Source organism: Uloborus diversus, chromosome 3 (genome assembly GCF_026930045.1).
Source record: "Uloborus diversus isolate 005 chromosome 3, Udiv.v.3.1, whole genome shotgun sequence".
Classification (NCBI taxonomy): Eukaryota; Metazoa; Arthropoda; class Arachnida; order Araneae; family Uloboridae; genus Uloborus; species Uloborus diversus.
The window spans coordinates 145,402,880-145,426,472 of NC_072733.1; the positions used below are offsets into that span (position 1 = coordinate 145,402,880).

The 23,593-nt window shown below is 31.6% G+C and overlaps 2 protein-coding genes across 3 annotated transcripts in view; one reads left to right on the top strand and one right to left on the bottom strand.

Annotated features, from left to right (window-relative positions):
- Window positions 1-8,519, top strand: part of LOC129218692 (pleiotrophin-like) — a 63,308-nt gene extending 54,789 nt beyond the window's left edge. For both annotated transcript variants that reach the window (XM_054853014.1, XM_054853015.1), the window contains exon 6: window positions 5,295-8,519. In XM_054853014.1, the coding sequence (XP_054708989.1) occupies window positions 5,295-5,329 (35 nt within the window). In that variant the 3' untranslated portion in view covers window positions 5,330-8,519. The remainder of the gene's footprint in view (window positions 1-5,294) is intronic.
- An 11,983-nt stretch (window positions 8,520-20,502) lies between these two features.
- LOC129218986 (transcriptional enhancer factor TEF-1-like) overlaps window positions 20,503-23,593 on the bottom strand; it is a 92,713-nt gene continuing 89,622 nt past the window's right edge. The window contains exon 13 of the mRNA XM_054853304.1: window positions 20,503-20,700. Coding sequence (XP_054709279.1) covers window positions 20,587-20,700 — 114 coding nt within the window. The 3' untranslated portion in view covers window positions 20,503-20,586. The remainder of the gene's footprint in view (window positions 20,701-23,593) is intronic.

Sequence of the window (23,593 nt, forward strand, 5' to 3'; positions counted from 1 at the left end):
TAATTTCGGAACAAGGTTTTAATTCATCACTAGGACTATCACTGGAAAGCTCATCCACTCCCTGATTTGAAGTTACAGGATATTCATAATCAAAATTGTCAGGTAAGTATTTCATAACCCTTGGACTACTTGATCCAGAACCTAGAACAACATCTGCCCCTTTAGTTCCCTCATCAAAACTGACATTACATGTTTCTATGATTCTTTGTTCGTCTTCCAGCCAGACACGATAACCTCTAGTACTTTGAGCGTAACCTAACAAAATTCCTGGTTTAGATTTATCGTCCAATTTCTTTCTTTTCTGACTTGAAACATTTACAAAAGTTAAACAGCCAAAAGTTCTGAGATGTTTCACGTTAGGCTTTTTATTGAAAAACAGTTCAAACGGGGTATGATTGCTCCCATGACAAGACCTATTCCAAACATAAGAAAAACAAAATGCAGCTTCCCCCCAGAATTTCGAAGGTAAGTTACTGTCTTTTAAAAGTGCTCTAACTCCCCCCATTAATGTCTGGTTAAACCGTTCAATTATGCCATTCATCATTGGTGTGTAGGGATTAGTTTTCTCATGCCTAATGCCACGGTTATTCAAGAAAATTTCAAAATTTTGATTGCAAAATTCTTTCCCCCCATCTGTACGAATTGATTTAATTTTCCTCCCTAAAAGCCTTTCATTACGATTTAAAAATCTTACAAAAATATTGAAAACATCAGACTTCAATTTCATAGGGTATACAGCAACGCGTTTTGAAAAATCGTCCATAATGGATAAATAATATTTCTCTCCCCTCAAAGTTAAATTTGGGACTTCACCTACATCCATGTGTATAAGCTCTAAAGGTTTAGAAGATCTCACGGCCCCAATCGATTTAAAAGAAATACTCCTAGCTTTAGTATATTTACAAATTTCACAATAGTTAACATTTTTATTCAATTCAGGAAGACCTCTAACACTATTGTTTTTGCTAGTTCTAGAAATGTATTCATAATTAATGTGACAATATCTCTTGTGCCATAAATCTTCAGGTGAAATTTTACCAATTTTTTCAGAAATGTTACAAACAGGTTCAGAATTATCACAATGTTCACTATTTTTCAAATACAAATATCTATTAGGCTTAAAGAAATATAAATTTATGTCATTTCTACGCTTTGCATAAAATAATTGATTCCAATTTTTGTCATAAACTTTAAGAATGGTATTATGACCAACAAATTTGTTACCTTCCTGTTCCAATTTAGATAATGACAATAAATTGCGACGGATTTCAGGATTGTACAGAACATCTTTCAAGATAATTTTCCTATGTCTACCATTAATTTTGACCAACAATTGAATTGTACCAATCCCTAAAATATTGCTTTGTTTACCGTCAACAGCCATAGACATTTTTAAGTTATTAACTGGTCTAAAATCAGAGAAAAGATTTTTATTTTTAGTGACATGTGACGTAGCTCCAGAATCGGCAATCCACGTTATATCTGAATCAGATGAAGTAATATTCAAAGCTTCTGACTCATTAATTTCACTCACATTATGTTGAGAATTAGAAGACCCTTGAGATAAATTTTTAGAATTTAACTTTGCCTTAAATTTAAAACAATCAACCTTTTTATGCCCAAAAATCCCACAAAAATTACATTTCCCTTTAAATCTATTTTTACTAAAATTTGACACAGGTTTACAACTACTTTTACAAGGATGGATCTTACCGGCAGGTAGCGAATTCGGAACGGTCACATACACAGCAGGTGTCTGTAGTGGAATGTTCATTTCAGAAATTCTATTTGCTTCGAGCAACAGTTCTTGTTCTATTTTTAATGGGGTAAAGTCCACGTCAGACCATCTGTAGATTTGCTGTACTATGGATGCAAATTCAGGGTGTAAACTCTGGATATACTGGAAACCTATGTAAAGGTCGGACATTGCATGGCCAACTTCTTTTAATTGTGACGCAGCTGCTTTCACTCGGCAGATGAAAAGACCAACAGTCTCACCTTCTTGAAACTTGACTTGAAAAAATTTATCCAACAGGGATATTAATTTGGCACAGGTGTCAGGTTCAAAATACTTGCACAAGATTTCCCAAGCTATCTTTCCTTCAGTAGTGCATTCGATGAGAGGCTTGAATTCTTCTGACAGGAACTGATAAATGGTAGTATAAGCTCGAGTTCTTCTAAGATTCATTTCCGCTTTATCTCGGAACGTCAATTTTTCTTCTTCAAGTTTCTTTTCTTTTTCGTCAGCTTCGATGAATTCCCAGCTGCCCGAATGACGCAGGACAACTTGTATGTTTCTCTTCCAAGTATTCCAATTATTGGCATTTAGTAAAGGTATTGTAGGGACTTCCATACTTTCAAAAATTTCACGATGTTTTAAAAATTCTTCAGAGCATAAAAATTCAAATTTTCCAAGTTCTTCAGGTTATGGCCAGGAATTGCAAAGTCCAGGTGACCTGGGCCCATAACCACTTGTGAGCATTAAGTGTAGTGAAATTTAGACTTACTACACCGCTAGTAGAAGTGAATTTGCAAAGAAAATGTCCACAGCCTGAAGTTGGAGAAAAAAACACTTGAAGCATTTTTCCTCATGGAAAATCTGTATTTATTATCCTCAAAGGATTTCTTAAGTTGACGAACAACATCTTCATTGATATTTAAAAAACATTTAGAAAAATAGACAAATATTAGCCGCTAATTTACAACGAAACATTAAGTTTACGAACATGCTGATTCCAAGGAATATAAGGCATTAACGTAACATACAAAAATAGGCCTAAAGGCGTTTTATAACTTTAAAATTGACATCACGTTGTATAACGCCCTGCCAGGAGTAAAGAGCACTGGCAGACATCACGAAATCACGTATAACACATTTTGCGGCTATGTGAGGTGAGAGAGAGAGCGAAAAAGATCGCTCGAAGTATTTAAAGGTCTTCACATGGCTTTCAAATTAAGAATATGCAAAACACAAGATGTGTTGCTAATGCAAGAAAGTTAAAGATATGTTGCCAATCAAAAAGTAACTCAATCTACAAAAAAATTCTCGCGGTTATAAGATACAATGAACTGGTGACTCGGTTCACCAAAAAGTTCATTCACTTGACTGAGTCATTGCAACCGATCGCACACATGACGTCACAACGTGATGCAATGTTTACATCGAAAAGGGATTGATTCTGCATGATGCAAAAACGTATTTTTAATGTTTTTTTTTTTTTTTCAAATTAAGTGATTCTTTCACTTTTTGTGAAAGTTTAAATTAAAAATCTAACATGTAGAAATTTTAAATTTACTTTGAACTTAAAGGAATCTCCAAAACTAAGTTATTTGCAGAAATTCTACAGGTTTTTGTAGAAATTATGTTTGATTGCCTGAACCTGCTTTATCCCCTTTAGGCATCCTACAGGGATGAGATTTTCTGACTTTTGCTGGAATTCTTAACTTTCTAAGTTTACTTTTTAAAGTGTTCTTCCTTGTTTCATTTTTCAGGTCTCAGAGCGATTCTATATTTCTTAAAAATCTGAAATGAGTCTGATTTTTCTTGCATTTTTTGTTTCTTTTTCCTTATTTTTCTCCAATCAATCTTCATCCACCTCAATTTCTGCCATAAACAAATTTTCAATCACTCTTAATTACTTGTCAAGGTTTAGGGGTATTTTATCATATGCTGCCTTAACTTGACTCTTTTTATTTATTATTTTAGCAATTCATTCATTTTTCAACATTATTTTAATTGTCTGTTCATGTCATGTAAAATTAACAAAAAAAAGGGGGGGGGGGTTGACAGCCAGACTTGGATTTTAATAAAATTTTATTTATTTACTTTTTCTATGCATTTAAGAAAGCATATTAAAATATTTTTAGAGATCTTAAATGATTTACATTTTACAGCCTGTTAAATTTTTTTGAGTTTTATAGTTTTTTCATGATCAACTAATTTTGCAACTTCAGTGATCTTCCATTCAACTTTTGGTTGAAAGTCATGATGTTTTCAGAAGCATCTCATTTTCATAGAAATACATAGAAATTGTGAGGCTTTTAAAAAATAAGGGGGAAAAAAGTCCAGAACTCTAAATACTTTTATAGTGATGAGTTTTGTTGCTGATTAAATGTTCATTCTTTTCTTAAACATAGGCTAAATTACTTGATTAATGAACCTGTCAAATTAATCTATTTGTTCTTTGTGGGCGAGGTTTTAAGTTGTGATGTTTTTTATAACTGAAATTTGAAGAATACTAGAATACTATGCTTTGAAAACAAACAATATGTGTAATCTTAAGTTCTTCCCAAACATTTAAAGCAAATGAACATGAGAAGGATTTTGTTGTATCCTTAAAACTGGTAAATTACACACTTTTTTGAGTACCATCCCTTCTAGAAGTTTTTTAGATATCCTTTCCACATCAATAAATTTTTGGATTCCTCTTTTTAGCTCTCTGATCACTCGTAAACTCTATCCGGGATTAGAGTGGTCAGATCGAGAGAAAGACCAATCTGTAAACCATTTTGGCCATATAGAGCAAAAAACTTTCTGTCCAACATCTTTGTGTAGTGTAGCCATCTCTTTGGTATGCTGGCCATGTGCTGCTATTCTGAGGGAAATAACTGCTTCTAAACTTTTTAATATTTAGAGGAACCGGCCGCACTTTTAGGTACCGAGAATGAAGATATAGTGCAGGGTTTTGCATATTCTGTCAACAATGTATGCCTGAAATTTTAACTTAGTGCTTTTTTCCCTGCAGTAAGACAGAGTACTGAATAAATTAAGTAGCCCTATTATACTCCTGTTACGATCTTGATTTTGGGATCACAATTCTTGGAAATGGTCATGTTTCTACGATACAATGCTTGAAGTAATTGCAGAACAATTTTAGTCAAATGATTTTACGTTGCAGTACATCAGAAGGTATTCTGCTTTAGAGCAAGGTACTGCAAATTAGTTAGAATTGTTTTTGTAGGAAATCAGTTACTCAAATGGTATGGGTCCCTGTTATATAAATTCTGAAACTGGCCTGGTGTTATGTTAATTTCTAACTGTGTGCTGTCCTATTAATCCTTAAGCATTTATAAATAAAATTGTCTGCATGGGGAGGAGGGAGTAGGACACTATGTTTTTTAAAACCTTTATAAAGAGTAGGAACAAGAATATTTTGAAGAAATAACATTCACGTGTATTACTTTCTTGGGCTCTTAAAATAAAAATTGTAAGGATATATTCATAGGTTATTGTGACTTTTCAATTGACAAATGTGTTCAAAATGGTAATATTTTGCACCAAAATCTTTTAACAGTTGATGATGATGGTGATTATGAAGATGATGATTGAATCGAAGGCTGGAAGAAGCTGCACATAGGAGACTATATTGGTTTTTCTTATGTTTTACAGTTTAATTATCCATAAAGAATTGATGTTTTCTTTTGTAATGTGTTAAATGTGAACTGTGAATTTTACTTAGGTAGAAGTATTTCCAGTAACTTTGTAGTTAATACTTATGAAAAAAAAAATTCTTGTAAAATCTACCTGTATATTGTAAAGTCTACCTCTAGTCTGTCTAGATACTTATTGTACTTCAAATCCAAAACTCTTTTTTAATCATGCTATTTGCTGGGCATCTCTTGTACATTTACTTAACTTAAACATCTGCTTTAAAAGCAAAATATTACGTCTACATTTTTATATGACTTTACATTGAAACATTATCTTTCAAACTTTGTTCATGGAATGCTTGTTTTTATGCTTTATTTATTGTTCTGTTAGTTTATTTTAGCTTAATGTTGACAACTTTCGTTTCATTATGGGTGCTAATGCATCATTTTTTAAAACTCTTTGTGTTGTTTACTCAAGTTATTTACTTCTAATGAGGTTACTGCAGTGTTTGAAACATTCATGTTTAACATGGTTTTGTTCCATTTTATTTATTCATTATGTGTACTTAACAAAAAAAAAAACATTATTATACAATAAAATATACATATTTTTTGAATATATTAACAAGAATTTCGAAGTTTTCGGTAAAATTTACAATTTGTTTATCAGAATTGTGTGTGTGTAAACATTCTTCCGATTTCGGTTCATCTTTGAAATTGCAACCTTATATTTAATTCAAATGTAAAACTTATTTTTTCCTGTTTACTAACAGTGTAACATATTGCTAGTGCATATAAAATTTTTGAAAAATAATTAAATTAACTGAATACTTAAATTTAGTTTAAATTGGAAAATTATATTTTTATTAAGGAGCAAAATTGCCCCCTCCTGTCGAAAAAAAAAAAATTGTATAAATACGATTAATTATGTGACTCATAAAACAAATGCATTAGTTCTCCTTATATGATAACATAAACATCTCTTTAAAGTTACGTTTATAATGATTCCTTGTCTAATACCTAAAAAAATTTTTAATTCCTTCATATCATGAAATGTTTTTAAAATGACTTTTTAATCTAGGTGTTTCAGTGTTATTGCTATTTTATTCATCATCCATGTTGTTGAAATAAGTACTTCATAATATTTTGTGTTTAATAACTTTTAAAAAGTCTTATAGTGATAATATTGGGAAATGGTTTGAAATCTTTTCAATGGTCAGTTACTTTAAATTCTAATACTGTCAATTGCAACATTTTGCATGTTTACACTACTTATAACAAGTAATAGTGTACAATGATTATTATTTAAGCAGTTTTTGGTTTCTTGTTCCCAAGTTGCCAGAAGAAATAAGAAAATTCTATGCATAATTCAACACTCTAACTTGAATAAATTTCTAAAAAAAAAATTTTTTTTTTATTTTATAATATAATAAGCTGTTTAAAAGCTTGAGCAACCAATTCAAGATTCTTGACAGTTGGCTTTGGATGAGTCCACCTCAAAATCGGTTGAAAACAAGATAAGCATGTGCTGCTTTTGTCCATTGTTGTTGAAGCAAGTTTTTTTTAAGTTATTGTTTGTTTACTATACAAATATTATGGCCTTAGTCTCAGATGAGGAGCACACTGGAAGTCTGGATTTGCTTCTCCCAGATACTGTCCTCCTCATTTCCTGTGAATTCAATATCTCTTCCACTGAGTGCCATGAATGCTGAACCACACAATACTAGTTTTTTTTTCAGTATATACTATGTGCAGCACCTATGTTATAAATCGTATGCTGAATAGAATTCCACTAAAGCAGTTATTTTACTTTTGCAAACCTTGCCTCAATATTTGACTATAGTGAAATAAACTTTTGGAGCTTTATTTCTTATTTTTGTAAAATTTCATCTGGTTTACGATTACCAAAATTCAACATTGTGTTGATTTCTTTTTTTAATTATTATTTGGGTTCTGATTCTTTGAAAAAATATTATTTAATCAGAATATAGATTTTCTATGTTAAAATAAAATTTAAATAATTGATTGCATTAATAGTGGCTTAATTTCCATATGCATTTTTTTCTTTTAAACTGATAACCATGATTATTACAATTTTGCATATACAAAATGAGGGCATTTTACTTATAAGGTAAGACTGAATATATGTAATTTTTTCTTCTAAATTATGCAGATAAACGCTTTTTTTTCCTATGTGAATACTTAAGAGGGAACAGTTATAGAATTATTGTTATTATTAATAATTTTGTTTAAAAAAAAGTGTTTCAATTGATAATATTTACTTATCAGCCTGTTTAAAATAAAACAAGCTGTAATATAAACAAATTATAAGTATTATTTAGTATTGTGGTTTTCTGGAGGAGTAATTGTATGATATTCATACATTTACAACTCTTTGTTCCTTAAGTAGCAAAAGTAAGAAGCATCTTTCATTATCACTAAGTTTCATGGTTTCCTATTCCATCATTCTGATACTCATAGATGAAAGTAATTGAAGTGAAATTATAATTGTGTGCATATTGAATGATAGAACTTATAGTGCAGCATAAACTGCTTCATTTTTAAGTACTTCAATATGAATTATTTAATGTTATTGATGCATGAACTACATACTTTTTCTCTTTTTATATCTGAAAAGAAAGTGGTAAAAAAATCAGTTGAGTATTTAATTTAATATGTAGCAGTTTATTTTTCAGAGTTAAAAGATACTGACAATTTATATGCTAAACATACATTCAAAATTTCATACAATTTGTGCATGTGAAACACATTTAAAACATTACTACCCCCCTTGCCACAATATTTGTTTTCTAAAAATTACTTCTAGTGTTCCTTTTATGTTTTCTCTTGTTGCAAATTTTTGGAAGAAATCTCTTTTGTTGTGTTAAAAGGCAAGTTTCTCGGAGTTTTTTTTTTTTTTTTTTCTATTTTCATTTAATTTACATTGGTATTTTCCAAGGCTTTTAAAAAGAAATATGTTTTAACTTCATGCATCTGTGCCAAATGTTAATTTTATATTTACATTTTGTGCCAAATATGACTGGTGTAATGAATTGAACTTTGTACTGATATTTTCATATTTTGTAACGCTGCAATGGATTTCAATGACTTTATTTTTAATGTCTAATAAAATTTTGTTTGAGTTTACAGATTCATTGTTTATTTTAGCTGTGCATTGAGGTTACTTTCAACCAATTCTTTATTTGTAACACAATTCATGTTATAAATTAGCTCTGAAGATAATATGAGTCAACTGTGCGATGAAGGCATCACAATTGTTAAAAAGGGGTATTCACAGGTGCAAAAGTTTAAAAACTGTTAGAATCATGTAACCATAAATCGAAGCAGCCTCGACCATGAACCAGCTAGATGGAAGCAATGATTGCTTGTGTTAGGGTTACCAAGAGACAAGGTGGGTGTCAGTTTGATTGTTGGGCCCCCTCCACCTCTAAAACGTGCAAAATTTATATGACTCTCATTCTGTGCCGGGCCTCTAGTTTCTGACTAGGCTTCTATGGCCTCTCGTCGCCCTTGGCTTGTGTGGGGATTAACTTGAGCCCTCATGAATGCACATATTTTAATGTTTGTAATGCCTTCATCTTTTGTCTCACTCAATTGACGATGAATTTCGATTAGTGTCTTCACCCAGAAGAAGAAACGAATGATCTAGTTAACTGTACTTAGCCATTTTATGTTGTTTACCATATTTACATTGCTCACTGTATTGTGCTGCCATTCCTCATTATAGACAAAACACTTCCCACAAATCTTAAAAGCATATTTATATTTCTATTTATTCTCAATGCTGAGAAAAGCATCAGGAGACCTTATAACTTGAACATATCTCACAAATTAAATAAAATGGCTTCTTAGTTGTGTGTTCTTATATATGCCATGTTATTCAATGGTTCTGGCTTAGACAATCCCCATTATAATATGGTCAACAGTCCATAAAATTACTGAAAACTATGTTCCTTAAGCCTTTCACAAAGATCGAGATCAGAGAGGGCAGCTAGAGTTTTTCAAGGCATGAGATAAATCTTAGAAGATTAAAATATAAATGATAACTATGATCAATTCCGTGAAGAAAACTGAAAGAAAAGAAATCTGAAAGAACAATGTAGAGCAGCGGATCCCAATCTTTTCCCCTCTTGTGAACCCCTTCCAAACTCCAAAAGAAGTTGGCGAACCCCTTGGGTAGTAACATAACAAGCAAAAAAAAAGCGTGTGCACACACACACATAGACAATAAAATTTGGGAGATTTTTTTTAGTTTGATGCTGCTCCACAATGAACAACAAGAACGAAAACATAATTACAAAATATAGAATTACAATTAGTACTACAAACTAAAATGATCGCTAAAAAATGAATGCAAAACAAATTCACAAAAAAAAAAAAAAAAAATAATAATAATAATAATAATAAAATAAATAAACAGTGATTATTCTGTGCTGAGCTTTAATCAACTTTGAAAAAAAAAATTTTTAATGGGATTTTTGTGGAGTAAAGAGGTTCAAAGTTTAGCTGAAATTTTTCTGACACAAGGTTATATTTATCTCTATCATTTAATCAGATGTCAATTAAAGAATTATCTTTAAACCTTTCAGGGAGCTGTCTCAGATTAACTAAATGAACTTTTTTCTTCTAGTGAAATGAGAAAGATCTCTAGGTTTAAGTCTTCTTGAAAAGGACTATGAGCCTAGCTGTTTGATAAGGATGTGCACATTAATCCTTTAATTGCTGAAGAATTTTCTTGTAATTATGCTACAAGTGTGGAGTAAAATGTGTATATTGAAAAATAATAGAAGCGTCTTTTTTCAACATACGCATTTACTCTAATTTTTACACAAAAGGTGAGTTTTAACAAAACGAATATTTTTAAGCTCACTTGCTACAGGAGAAATTTTTTTCCACAAATTTCATAAATTCCTTATTGACATATAGCGCAAATTAAGTTGCATGGTTCAATTCCGTGGATTTCCTTTTTTTTCTTTACTGCATAAACCTCACGCTGACAAACTTTCACCCACAAAAGTTTTCTGAACTAATTTTTCTAACATATTTATGACTTGCTAGCCATACTTTCTCTTTTTCGACAATAAAGCTTGAAGTTAATGTAGTGTGAAAATTATAGCAACAATAGCACATTCTCACTTCTATGCACTTTTAACTCAACACACGAGAAGAGCGACAGCTCTTCGTTAGACTCAAATGGTAAAGAAACTAAGCATCATATTTGAGAAGCAGCATATGCTCCATGTAATGTTTTCATCAAGTTTAATCAACTTTTCTGATCAAAAGCTTCTGATGAAACAAATGCTTTCAAATTCTTTCATCTGAGGACATTGTATTCAAAAGAAGAGCTTTTTCAGCATGGCTTCAGGACTATCATTGTCAACGAAAAAGCTAAAAGCTAAAACCGGCACTTTTGTAATGACATACAAAATTCTTCAAATATAAAATGTGTCAGCAACTATGCATTGTATTTTCATGCTAAGGGTATCGTATGTGTGAGAGACAAATGAATAAAAAGCAGCAAAATTTGCTTGAAACCGCTTGTGAACATGAGACTTCATCAGAAACAGACATATTAAAACTCCACCATTACAATATTTTTTTTTGCGAACCCTCAGGGGTTCGCTTCGAGAACCACCGGTTAGGAACCTCAGATGTAGCTGATATTATGGAAAGAAGATAACAACTATTGCTTTCATTTCTAACTTTTAGAGTGACTTTTAACTTTTAGTGCAAAAAAAAAGTATGATACGGGTTATTCTCCAGAAAATGTAACTTTTGAACACAAATATTTTTCAATTTCGAAATCTTTTGTTTTCTTTTTTTATTCTTACATGAAACTGTTACCTACTATTAGCAACCATAAACAATGGCACAGTTAAGTTCCCATTATTTAGATTTATTAAGCTGAGTTTAAAAATTCTTAAGTAAAAAAGCTAAAATTGGGGAGAAGTCTTTAATAAAATGCTAAAATTCAACCTTGACGTCTTTGAAGAAATAATGCACAATTCGGAATATTTTTCAAAAATTTGAAATGAAAAAGTCGGAATTGTTCTAAGTATTGAGGAAGCAAAAACTTTTTTTAACAACCCCTAAAAATTGGGGAGACATAACTCATTAAGACAAATATTGTTTAACTTAATAGCAATTTATTCATTTCAGCTAAGATTTATTTCGCGAAAAATGCGATCATAGCATAAGCCCTGGGTCCAACAAAGTTTAATCATTACTAGTTCAGTTGGAGTGGTGTATGCTCCATGTACAACATAATTTATTGTATAACCTGTGGAGTAGCTGTAAATACACTCCTGTTTGTGAAAATTGCAACACTGCGAAGGACTTACGCGAGTAAGCTGAAAATTGCGGGAAATGTAAGTTAGGGCATGATATGCAAATGATTAGAATTGCAGACCGGTAGCGTATGCTGAGCAGCGCCCTCTGAACAGCAGATTGAACCAAATATAAATAGACGGCTGTAGCTAGGCGTGTATGATTATCGGTGGTTATATGCTGGAGTAAACGTTAACTGAATCTTTACTACGCCTCTTTTGGCGAAAGAAAGCGAAATTTGAGCAAATTTCGGAGTTTTGAATGAGGCAGAATCGTCGGCCTTCGTGAAGCTGGATTGTCTTATCGTGCAGCTACGCTGCTTGTGTGCAGCGTAACAGCAGCACAGTCATGCATGTTTGGAAGCAGTGGACAGATGAGGGTTGAACAGCTCGGAAATCCGGGAGTGGACCCTGAAATGTGACGTCGGTTCGCGATGACAGACACCTGCGTATGGCGCTGACGGACCGCACAGCTTCTTCTAGACAATTGGCAGCACAGTGGTCAACAGCTACAGGTGTTTCATTGTGTGCTTCATCAATTTGGAGACGTCTGCTGCAGCATGGGCTGCACGCAAGGATTCCTTTATACAGGATTCCTCTCACGCAAAACCATCGCCGCCTGCGGCTACAATGGGCCAATGTGCATAGGAGCTGGAGTGCCGATTGGCAACAGGTCGTCTTTTCTGCCAAATCCCGTTTCAATTTTGTGACACCATGATGGCCTAATTCATGTCAGGCACCATGCCGGTGAATGGCACATTCCGGAGTTCATTATCGAACGCCACAGTGGACGAACACCCAGAGTTATTGTTGGGGTGCCATAGCATATCATGGACGATCACAACTGCTACAAATTGTGGGCAATTTGAACAGTACCGGATACATAAACGAAGTTTTACAGCCCCAAGCTATTCCTTTCTTGCAAGGATTGCCAGGGTCTGTATTCCAGCAGGAAGTCCGTCCACATATCGCCAGGATTGTCAAATCCTACCTTGATTCGCAGCAGATAAGCTTCTTCCTTGGTCTGCATATTCCCCAGATATGTCACCGATTGAACATGTGTGGGATTTTGTTGGGCGGTGTCTCGCTCGTGATTCTTGTCCTGTTGCTTCGACAGACAAACTTTGGTTGCGCATACAAACAATATGGAATACTCTTATGAAGACAGATATTCAAACTTTGTTTCATTCTATGCCGAGTCGTGTAGCAGCTCTTATTGCGGCGCGGGTGGCCATACAAAATACCAATTTCTATCTCTTTTTGGTTTGAAAATGTAATCATTTATTTGTATCATTACCACTCAACTGTGTATTATATTTCATTCAACAATAATGCTTCCTTCATAGTGTTACAATTTTCACAAACAGTAGTGTATAATCAAAAGGGAGAAAAAAACAAATGTTCGACTTTTTTACAGCAATTCTTTCTATCTTAGTTTTAAGTTATTACTTATATGAATTTTTATACATAACTACATATTTTTTTTATAAATTTAAAAATTTGATTTGAATAACCCAGAGAAGAAGGCGGGATAAATGAGGTTCTACAATCTATATAAATAAAACAAAGAATATGTATGTGTATATACAGGGTGTTCCATTTTAACCTGCAAGACCTTTATTTTCACAACCGTTAGTCCTAGATGTTATACTTCCAATTGCAAAAATGTTCAAAATCAGATGCAGGGTTAAGATATTGAAAGTTTGAAGTTAAAATAAAAGTAATAACTTTTTATACGGGCCCCAGGTCCCCTAACTTATGTTTAGGGAAATAATCTCTATTGAAAAATAATTCCAATACAAAAAGTTTGAAATTAGTACAACCAATATTCACTGAGATATGAAACCCAGCGTTTTGTGACTTACACTACTTTTCACTTGCCTGTCAATAACACTTTTTGGGGGAAAATATAGTGGTTAACAAGTGTTTAAAATTACATGTGTGCACAGAGTGTGATTAATCAAATTATTCGAGGTGTTGTAGTGCGTTTTTGTGTATGACGGCATAATTTCTCTAAATATTAGTTAGGGGACCTAGGGCCACTATAAAAAGTTAATTTCGTAATGTTTGACTCATTTTTATTTTTGCTTCAAACTTTCAATATCTTACCTCTGCATCTGATTTTGAACATTTTTGCAATTGGAAGTTTACATCTAGGAGCAATGGTTGCGAAAATATGGTCTTGCAGGTTAAAACGGAACATCATGTATATGTTCCCTATACAAATCCACAGTTTATGTCGGACCTTGCCCAAATTTAGCAGGGATGTACTTGGGCACCTGAGAGGAAGCATGGGTGGGCGGGGTCAAACGCCAAAAGGAACTGAACTGTTCAAATTTTAAGGCCCGAAAATGGCATTAAATGGCTTTTTCTTCCCAAAATAATTATCCAATCAGTTCCATTTTAACGCCATTCGAAAGCCTGCGAAAAATACACCTTCGAATTTAATAAAAAAGGGCTGTAAAATCATTGGGGAAAATTCAAAAGCATCATTAAGCCTAATGGAACAGAAATATGTCTGAAAATTATCATTTGCAGGATCTCATTTTAATTTAGTATGAAAACAATTTAGAAGGTTGCCACTTTATTTCCCTCGACTGCGGCTAAATAAAATTTTGTTTTTGTTTTGAGGTAAAAAATCTTTTTTTGATTATTACTAGGCAATTTATCTTCTTTTTTTTTTTTTTTTGTACTGCCAGCAGAAGATAAGAAGGTTGCGTTTAATCTATTTGGAAATTTTTGATTTGCCATTTTCTTTCTTTAAAAAAGATTATTTTAACAGGAAATTTCAAAGTTTTTTTTCCCTCTCTAATTGAAGCCTGGTTGTTAAACATGCATAACTTAACATAACTTTTATTTTCAAGGTAGACCGTGCAAAGCCGGGCAATGCAGCTAGTACTAAATAATTGTTTCACCTCACAGTGTTTTAATACAGAACATTTGCTAAAATTAAAATTAAGAAACATAGCAAGATGTATGAATTTTATTTTCAGAGATTATGACATGTGAAAAAATGTTTGTACACTTTAAACACTCCAGCAAAAATTTCTGGTTCTAACAAATACTCTTCATTTTATAAAATATAACTGGTCCATTTTTCATTTTGCAACGACTAGGTAAGAGTGAAATGCCTCATCTGCATAAAATATTTTCATCCAATTAGCACATTCAAATGACAAATTACACTGATCACAGAAAATTGCTGATAATATTGCTCAATAATTTCATTTATATTGAATGTGATGATGGATGTTTTTATCAAGCACTTAGTATAAAATCATAAAACTGATTTTTCCGAACAAATGGATTTGGTATAATGAGTCTAACGAAATATGAAAACTGAGATGAGTGTTAATTAATGTAACACTTTTTGCATCCATATTGGCTACAAAGCACCTGTTACATAAGAAGTGAATTGTTTCAATAACATTCAATCGTACATGTCTTGGCACAAGATAAAGAGAATTTTGACACAACCAAAGTACATTGAACTTATTTTGGAATGAAAAATATCAATGGAAAATGTTCATTTTTTTAGCAATACTTCTTAATTTGTATTCTATATAAATAGAGTTCATGACAATACTCAGAAAATTTGCTCAGTTAAAAGCAATAACCTTTTATACAAAATTACAATGCAGAAATAGGAACACCAAAATTTTAAATAAATTTACTGTACAAATAATTATTTTATAACATTTCATTCATGAAAGCTTAAACAGGACATTGAAGTACTAATTTTTTAAAGGATGTATTTATACTTCAAAACTATTTTAAAAGGTTTAGTATTTTGAATATTTTAAAGTGTAAATTTTTTATATAAAAGTGAAACAATCCAATGTCTCTTTTTTTAAACAAAACATAAAAGGTAAACTATAAATACTTTAAGGAAACTTAATCGCATTACAAAAGTTCATCCAAATTGATGGTTGATATTCATATTAATAGCTGTCTTCTCTATTATATAATATTCACATGTGTAACAAAAGCTAAACAAAACTATACAAAATGTAAAACAAAATATTTGATTACTTGTCTATGTATAAAAATTCAACAATTGTCAATCAAGTAAAAAAAATTCCTAATTCAAATTAAGTATTGAAATCATACATAAAAATTACAACAGATTTTGTTTTACAACTAAGAGAACATCATTTCAGTTAGAACTTAGCAATTACTTTAGCACTTGACTTTTAAATAAATATTTCAGAACCAATTATGATTTTTGTGAGGTATCTTATAAAGCATCATGTTAAAAGTAAATCTATTTTTAATTTTGCAACACTCTTAAAAATAATAATGAAATTTGTAAAATATAGTGTCCTTGAGTAAAGCATTAACAAAAGTATATTATTTTTAATGACATTATACAGGGTTGCCACGCACCGGGAAAACCTGGAATTGTCAGGAAAAATGAAAATGGCCGAAAATCAGGGAAAATGAAAAATTGCATATTTCCGATCGATCTTGATCGTTGTTAGCGCGGCCCGTGGTATATGACGTCAAAAAAAAAAAACTTTCAACCTTGTTTTTATCGCCGCCATTCCCATTTGTTGTTTTGTCATTCCCCTTTCTTTTTGCCCCTGCAGTTCTTTTTATCAACTCTTTGCCATTGGGGCGTGCACCATAGCAGTCAGCGGCGGACATGCGCAGAAGGTTCTTCTTTTCTTAGTTTTAGCGGGCTCTGTTTAAACGGTTCAAACACTGCTTGTTTACGTCAGCAGTTCTGAAGTTGTTATGATACACAGTACATTGTTTTGTCTGCGAGTGCGACTGAAGTTCTTAATGAGCTGCAATAATCTTTTCATATTTTATATCATTTCTTTAAATTGGTTAGTGAAATCGTATTCTACTAAACAATTTTGTTCTGTAAATTTAGTTCATTAGACAATTTTAAACTTAGAAAGTTTCTTTTTTACAGAAGTATCATAATCTTTTAGTATTTTAGTAGTGATCTTTAAAGACTTTCAATGCGCTTCTTTCTTTCAAAATAAAAGAAATCCGATTAAAAAAAAAAAATCTACACATCAGAGAAGTTTCTGATCATTGCTCAAAATTTAACTTTATGACAGGGTGCCCACAGGAGTGATTATAACGCAAGTTGCGCCATCAAAATGGGGGGGGGGGGATTTTTTAATTATTTATTTTGCTTTATTTTTATTCAAATTATTTACTCATATTATTTTACTTTATTATTTTCATCTATATATGTGTATTTTATTGCGGAGGAGCGAGCACACTTTTCTTTCAAAACAATAATAATTAAAAATAAATAAATAGAAAAAAAAATAAAAAAGAGGGTTAAAAATTAAAAAAAAGGGCTAAGACGTTCAGAAATATTGGGGGGGGGGGGGGGAATATGTGAAGCTAAAAGATGCATGATTTTTTTACAGGCCAAAGTCTAAAAGCGCTGTAAATTCAATGGCTTGGAGGGGTGGAAGGCAATAATTGAAAAAGTTTAGGTTTCATATTTTTTTTAGTTCAGATTATTTTAGCAATTAACTTTATTTTCGTGATACAGATGTCACAATTGTTAACTTCGCAGTTCTTTCACTTGATGTAAGGCAGTGGCTCCTCGCTATTGAAAATTAGATATGCTACATTTACATTAATTGCTTATTACAGTTATTTGCTTCACTTGTGTTAGTACATTAGGGTAGTGCAAAAATATACTTAAAAAAAAGGTTTCTCCTAGAAAACAAAACACCACTCAATGTTTTTAGACTTGTGGATAGTAAAATACTGGAAGAATTTTAACTTCCTATCCCAACTGAAAGCCGATGCTCGACCCCCTCCCCAAACTTCATAAGTATGGGGAGGGGGGTTAAAAAAATACATTGAACTGAAAAAACAATGTTACACACTATAATCTACACGAGTTATATACATATTCATTGCAATAAAATAATTACTTACTTAAAAAAACAGCTGGGGAAATTAAATGTTTCTAAATTTGTGACTTTTTCTATTCTAGGGCTAATGTTAAATTAAGGGGTCATTGAGCAACCTCTTAAAATTTGAGTAAGAAGCTAAAACTTTTACAGCACAATACTATTAGTAAGTTTAAGAAAGATAAGGGGTGTCTTGAACTCGACGTGAGAGAAAAAAAAATTTGAACCACCTTTAGTACATATTTTTGATTATTTCAGCTTGAGTAAATTAAATTTGGTAACCATCGTTAGCAAAGTTTGAAAATGAGGTAAGTTTTATCAAAATTTGAGATGTATATATATCAATGTTGCAAAATGAAGGTGGAGATCGATAACCTGGAATTTTCTCATAACCACCTGGAAAACCTGGAAATGTCAGGGAATTTCATTCTTGAACTTCTGTGGCAACCCTGATTATACAACAGGTCGCAACAGATTCGTTATTTGGTCTTTCTATATTAACAAAATCATGTTCAATGTAAAATCAAAATGGAGTCACATACAGCATGATAAATAAGTTATTCATGTAAAATTCTCAAGCAAACAATAATTATTTTAATCTATAAAGATTGATGATATGCCAAACATAAAACAAAAACTACAAATGTCAGTACATAAAATCACAATAAAGTTCGTCGCAACAAGTCAAATTCAATACTTTAAGCAAAAGAAAATGTTTTAACAAGTACATCAAGTATCACATAAGTCAGTTTCAGGATCTCATTTCAAAGTATTAAATATTTTGCAATGTAAATACATAACAGCCCTCAAAAACGTTTGTGTCCAGTCTCAATATTTCCAAGATTGAGATTTTGGTGTATCAAAAAAGAAATATACCATCAACCAGAACAACTTTGCCAAGCAGGGCATCATTGCCATTTTTTTAAAACGATATTTGGCTTGTTGTACTAAATTTAAAAAGCTAGCGAATTAATGTGGTTGTGTTTTTATTGCACAAGGACACTACTGCATCTATTAGCTTGTATGAGAACTTAGTCAAAAGTCAAGTGTCATCATTTTCAGACACTGCAAAAGATGTCTCACTTGGCGAAAATATCCCGGTTGATGGTAATAATAAAAGTAAAGCTCATTGTCATATCTTCCAATTAAAATTAATTGTACATTCAATGCAACAAATTTTGAATGTATGCGCCCAAGGGAGAAATGATAATACATTATAGCACTGCAGAAAAGTTGATAGAAAAGAAAGCTATGAGAAAATTCCAACAGTTCATGACTTTGAACTTAACATGTGTCTATTAAATGAAGTAATTTAAAAGTATTATTTGTTGCTATTTATAAACTAACAGGATTCCTTAAAAGTTCTCTCTTTAGAGAAATTCACAATTACACAACATTATTCAATTGTTATGCAGATGCTGATATATGTAGATCAGGGGATGGCCAACCTGTGGGACGCGTGCCACTTTGTGACACGACAATTTTTAAAAAATGCATGTAAAGACTTTTCCAAAAATTAAAAAAAATGATAAACAAAATTTTTTTTGGGAGCTTTGCCAAGCTCAAAAATACCTACTTATATTCAAAGAAAACATTCAAAATCTTACTTGTAACTAATTTACAATAAATATAATCAAATACGTCAAAATATGGTCAATATAATAGCTTTATCTAAAATATAAAAATGCATCTCATAGATGCCATCCACATGAAGGTTGCCTCACGAATTGTCTGACTTCAATATTTTAAGTACTTAACTTTGAATAAAAACTGACCCTGCAGAAGAGGTGCAGTGCAACATTTTGGTTTGTTGCACGAATAACAATTTTGAGGTTTCAGAAAAATTTCTTGGTTTGTGCCAACTAGCTTCAACTAAGGACATTTTTTAAAGAACTTTTTTCAAAAATGAATTTACAAAAGTTGAGAGAAGAAAATTAAGATATTGTATGCACAGATGGAGCACCTAGCATGATTTGTAGCATAAAAAGTCTTATTAAACTGCTTGAAAATTATTTGGGAAGAAGATGAGCTTAATTGATGAGCTTTTCCTATACTGAGCTTCCCACTACTCTGACTTACACGGGGGGAAAAAATGTGATACTGGAGTAAGAGTCACATTATCTACCCATAAATAACATTTCTTCAATTTTTGATTCTTTCAGTTTGTTGAAGAAATTGAAGGTGGCACACAGAACTTTTTATCACCAGAGTGGCACTCTTTCAAAAAAGTTTGGCCACTCCTGGTGTAGATAATGCTGAAATATTTTTATGTGCTATTTCTTACCATCCTGAAAACTATTTAAAATTATACTTCATGTAAGAACTAAATATTTAATACAATGTTTCATTCTTATTATGTAACATTTTGTAAATGCTGAATTGGAAGCTCCTGTCCTCACTTATTGAATTTCAAATATGCATTTTTAAATAATTTTGATGTCATTGGATACATCTTATACATTTATCAGAGTAAGAGAAAATATCCGAGAATGTGTACATAAAATTAAGCTAGAAGATAAGGTATGTAATTCACAAATCAATGCTAATATTGAGATTTTAACAATTTTGTTGTTGTAATATAGCTGCCATAGGTAAAATTAAAGAAACAGAACATCAAGAGTTCAGTTGATCTAGTTAAAATGAAGCAGCTAGAACAAGGGAGTAAAAAAATCTATAAAAATATTTACATGGTCATAGTAAAGATTATGAATGACTTCACAATTCTAGTTGCAGCTAAAATACAGCTGCCCAGATAATTTTAATGAATAAGATGTGATTTATTATGTAAAAACATAGATTCTGTTTTTGAACATGTAAAAATAAAGTCACTATGTTGATACAAAGTGGTTGAAACATAAGTTCATCTTTATTCCAACCACACTGATGCAGATGATCATTTATAGAAGGCTGCTAGCCATTAAAATAGGCACTCAAGGGAAATGTGAAGGATGAAAATGGACGAAACAAATTACATTATTTCAGTCTTTCACGAGTCTGTATATGTGATGTTGAGCTCCATGCTCTGATGTGGATACCTCAAACACATAAGCAATACACAACAAAGTCTCTAGAGAATCCCTGTTTGTAATTACCTGTAAAAGATTCATAAACATTGGCACATTTTGAAGACAATAATAAAAGAAAAACATTAATGAAGTAATGCAGTAACAAAACATCTTACGATGTAGAGCACTATCGCAGCCAGAACTTACATTCTGGAAGGGAGTTTTTGGTCATATGTCCCCACTCGTATGTATATAAATTACCATAGCAATTATGTTAAAGACTAGGGTTCTGCACAGAGGGGTTTGACCCCCAGAACCCCTTTGCAGCATCCTTAATGTATACACATTAGCATTTGCAAAATGCATGATTTATAAATCATATTGAATCAATATATTCTAGTTCTAATATTGTTGGCCTAATATGTATTTCTTAAACACTCATGATATATTTCAGGACTTTTTTTAAAGAAATTACCAATTTAATTTTTCCTTTTGCTTCTTGAGATAAAAATGAATCAACTAGATGAACGGAGCTTATAAGCTGTGGTTTGCAAACGTAACTTTTATAGAGATGTAGATTGCGTTTAAAACTAACATATGCAAATTTTCAGCTTCCAAGATAAAAATCCTGCGGATCAGGGATCCCTCAAGTAAATGGCTCCTGTGTGAGAGCTCATGGTAGCTGAGTTCCTGAACTTTTTAATAATAGGGGGATTTTCAAAACTATTGACAGTTTGGTGTCCTGGGTTTTTCCGTTCATTTTCGTGTTGATAAAATTTTTTTGGCATTGCATAGCCCATGTAGAAATGCATTGATTTGCACTTAATTCATTGCATTCATAACTTTTTTCCATGATTGTAAATTAATAAGCCTTTTCTATCACTTTAGTTAGCTAGTAATGGAAATTTCCTTGTAATGACTAGAAAATCCACATATCCTAAATCTTTTTTGCATGCTTTCAAGCAGCTTTTTTATTTTTTGTGCATTAAAGAAGGAAGTAATATTTCTTAGTTAAACACAACTGAAATAGTTTTTACTGAACTGCTCATCTAACATTTTTAAAATTTCAATGCAGTTTGTGTCTTTACATGCATCTCATGAGTGTTAGCCCAGGTAAATTTATATTTTTTATGAACGAAATATTTCTTTATTGTAGTTAGCAACAGTATTAAGGAAGCCCTATCTGTTTCTTTTCTTCTTAGAATGTACAAGTCTAAAGCTGGATATATTAATTTTTTTATTTGTTTATATTGGAATGTACAATTCAATGTGAAGAGCATTTTTATGACTGCTCACATGAGTGTGACCTTGTGTGTGATGTAAACCAAATTAAAACAATGTTTTTAGGCTCCATTTGAAGACATAAGCAACTATTGAATTACAAAAACATCTAATTCAAAAATTTAAAATATAATCACAAAAAACAAGTTTTTTTCATATTTTGTCAAAATTTAGGGCTAATGCACAACTGGAAGATGTCAGTCGATTTTAATCATTGCTCAGGAGTGTTACCCATTTATTTTGTATTATTTTTTTAAGTATGGATACATACAATTAGACAGTAATGTATTTTTTGTTAAGGAAACAAGGGACCTAACTAAATTTTCAAAAACACAGACAGAATTTAATCTATAGCGGAGAGTTTTTCTCAAAATCTCATGAGTGCCTCTTGAAAGGAGTAACACTCACAATAAAAAGAGTCCAAATAATGAGTAGATCCATAGTTATAGATATTATATTAACTATTAAAAAACTGAAGAGTGAACTATTACAAAGCAAATGTTTGCTCAAAGGAGATTTGTGTGCATTGTTTAGGATAAACTCTTATTATTAGGATATGGTACTCAAATAAATACATATTTAGAAGAATTAAAAACTCGTTAAACACTCAAATTTAGTTTGAAAGTGGGGTAGTGGGGTACATAAGCAAACACACACATACACACACACACACACACACACACACACACACACACACACACACATATATATATATATATATAATGCACACATGTCTGGGTATACCTGTCATGGTTTCTTGAAAACGGAAAAATTAAAGCAATTTTTCTAAATATTTCTCGAGAAGATAATTTAAACTTAAAGAAAATAATTTTGCTCAAGTACAATTTGAGCTGATATCCAATTTATCTCCATTCAACATTAAAATTAAAGGAGATCTTATTTTACATAAGTAAGATCAATAAATAGAAGTATTTAAACATAACTCGCAAATATTACACTATATAATGCTTGCAAAAGTGAATATTAGGATTTATTACATTTTCAAAATACAGTAAAACCCCTCCTAACGGACACCCCTCTTATGCGGACAATTTTTATTCCCGAGTTCCAATGCAAATAACATTATTAAACCCCTGTCCTGCAGACACCTACCTCTCTGTTGTGGACAAAAAAAATTACCCCGTTAGTGTCCGCATTAGAGGGATTTTACTGTAGCATAATATCTCATGTAATATATATTCAATTTGATTTCTCTTTTAAAAACAGTATTATCAGTAGTCTAAGATCCTACTTTGGCTGACCTACACCCTCATTGTGCTAGGGTTTAATTTCTACAACCTGACTGTTTTTCAAATAGTATTTAAGTTTTTTTTTTTTTTTTTTGAATAACTGTTTCATGTAATCTGAAAATTTTTTTAATCACAAATCAAGAGTAAAAGGTAAAAATAAATTGCTAAAGTATGCCTGTGGTGACTTTAAACTTTTTCATGAGTCTAATGAGCAAAAATTCAGCATTTGTATTAACAAACTTTTAATTTTAATCCTAAAAATTGGTTTCAATATTGAAATTATTTAGCTTTTCATGGTTATTGCAATGAAAAAAATTTAATGTTTAATTTAATATGTTTTTATTGTAAACTTTACCTTTTATTTAAGAAACAAAGTAACACTAATGAGAAAAACCATCTATTCAAATACTTAAAATTTCTTAAATAAATAAATCTGTATACCATTTTGA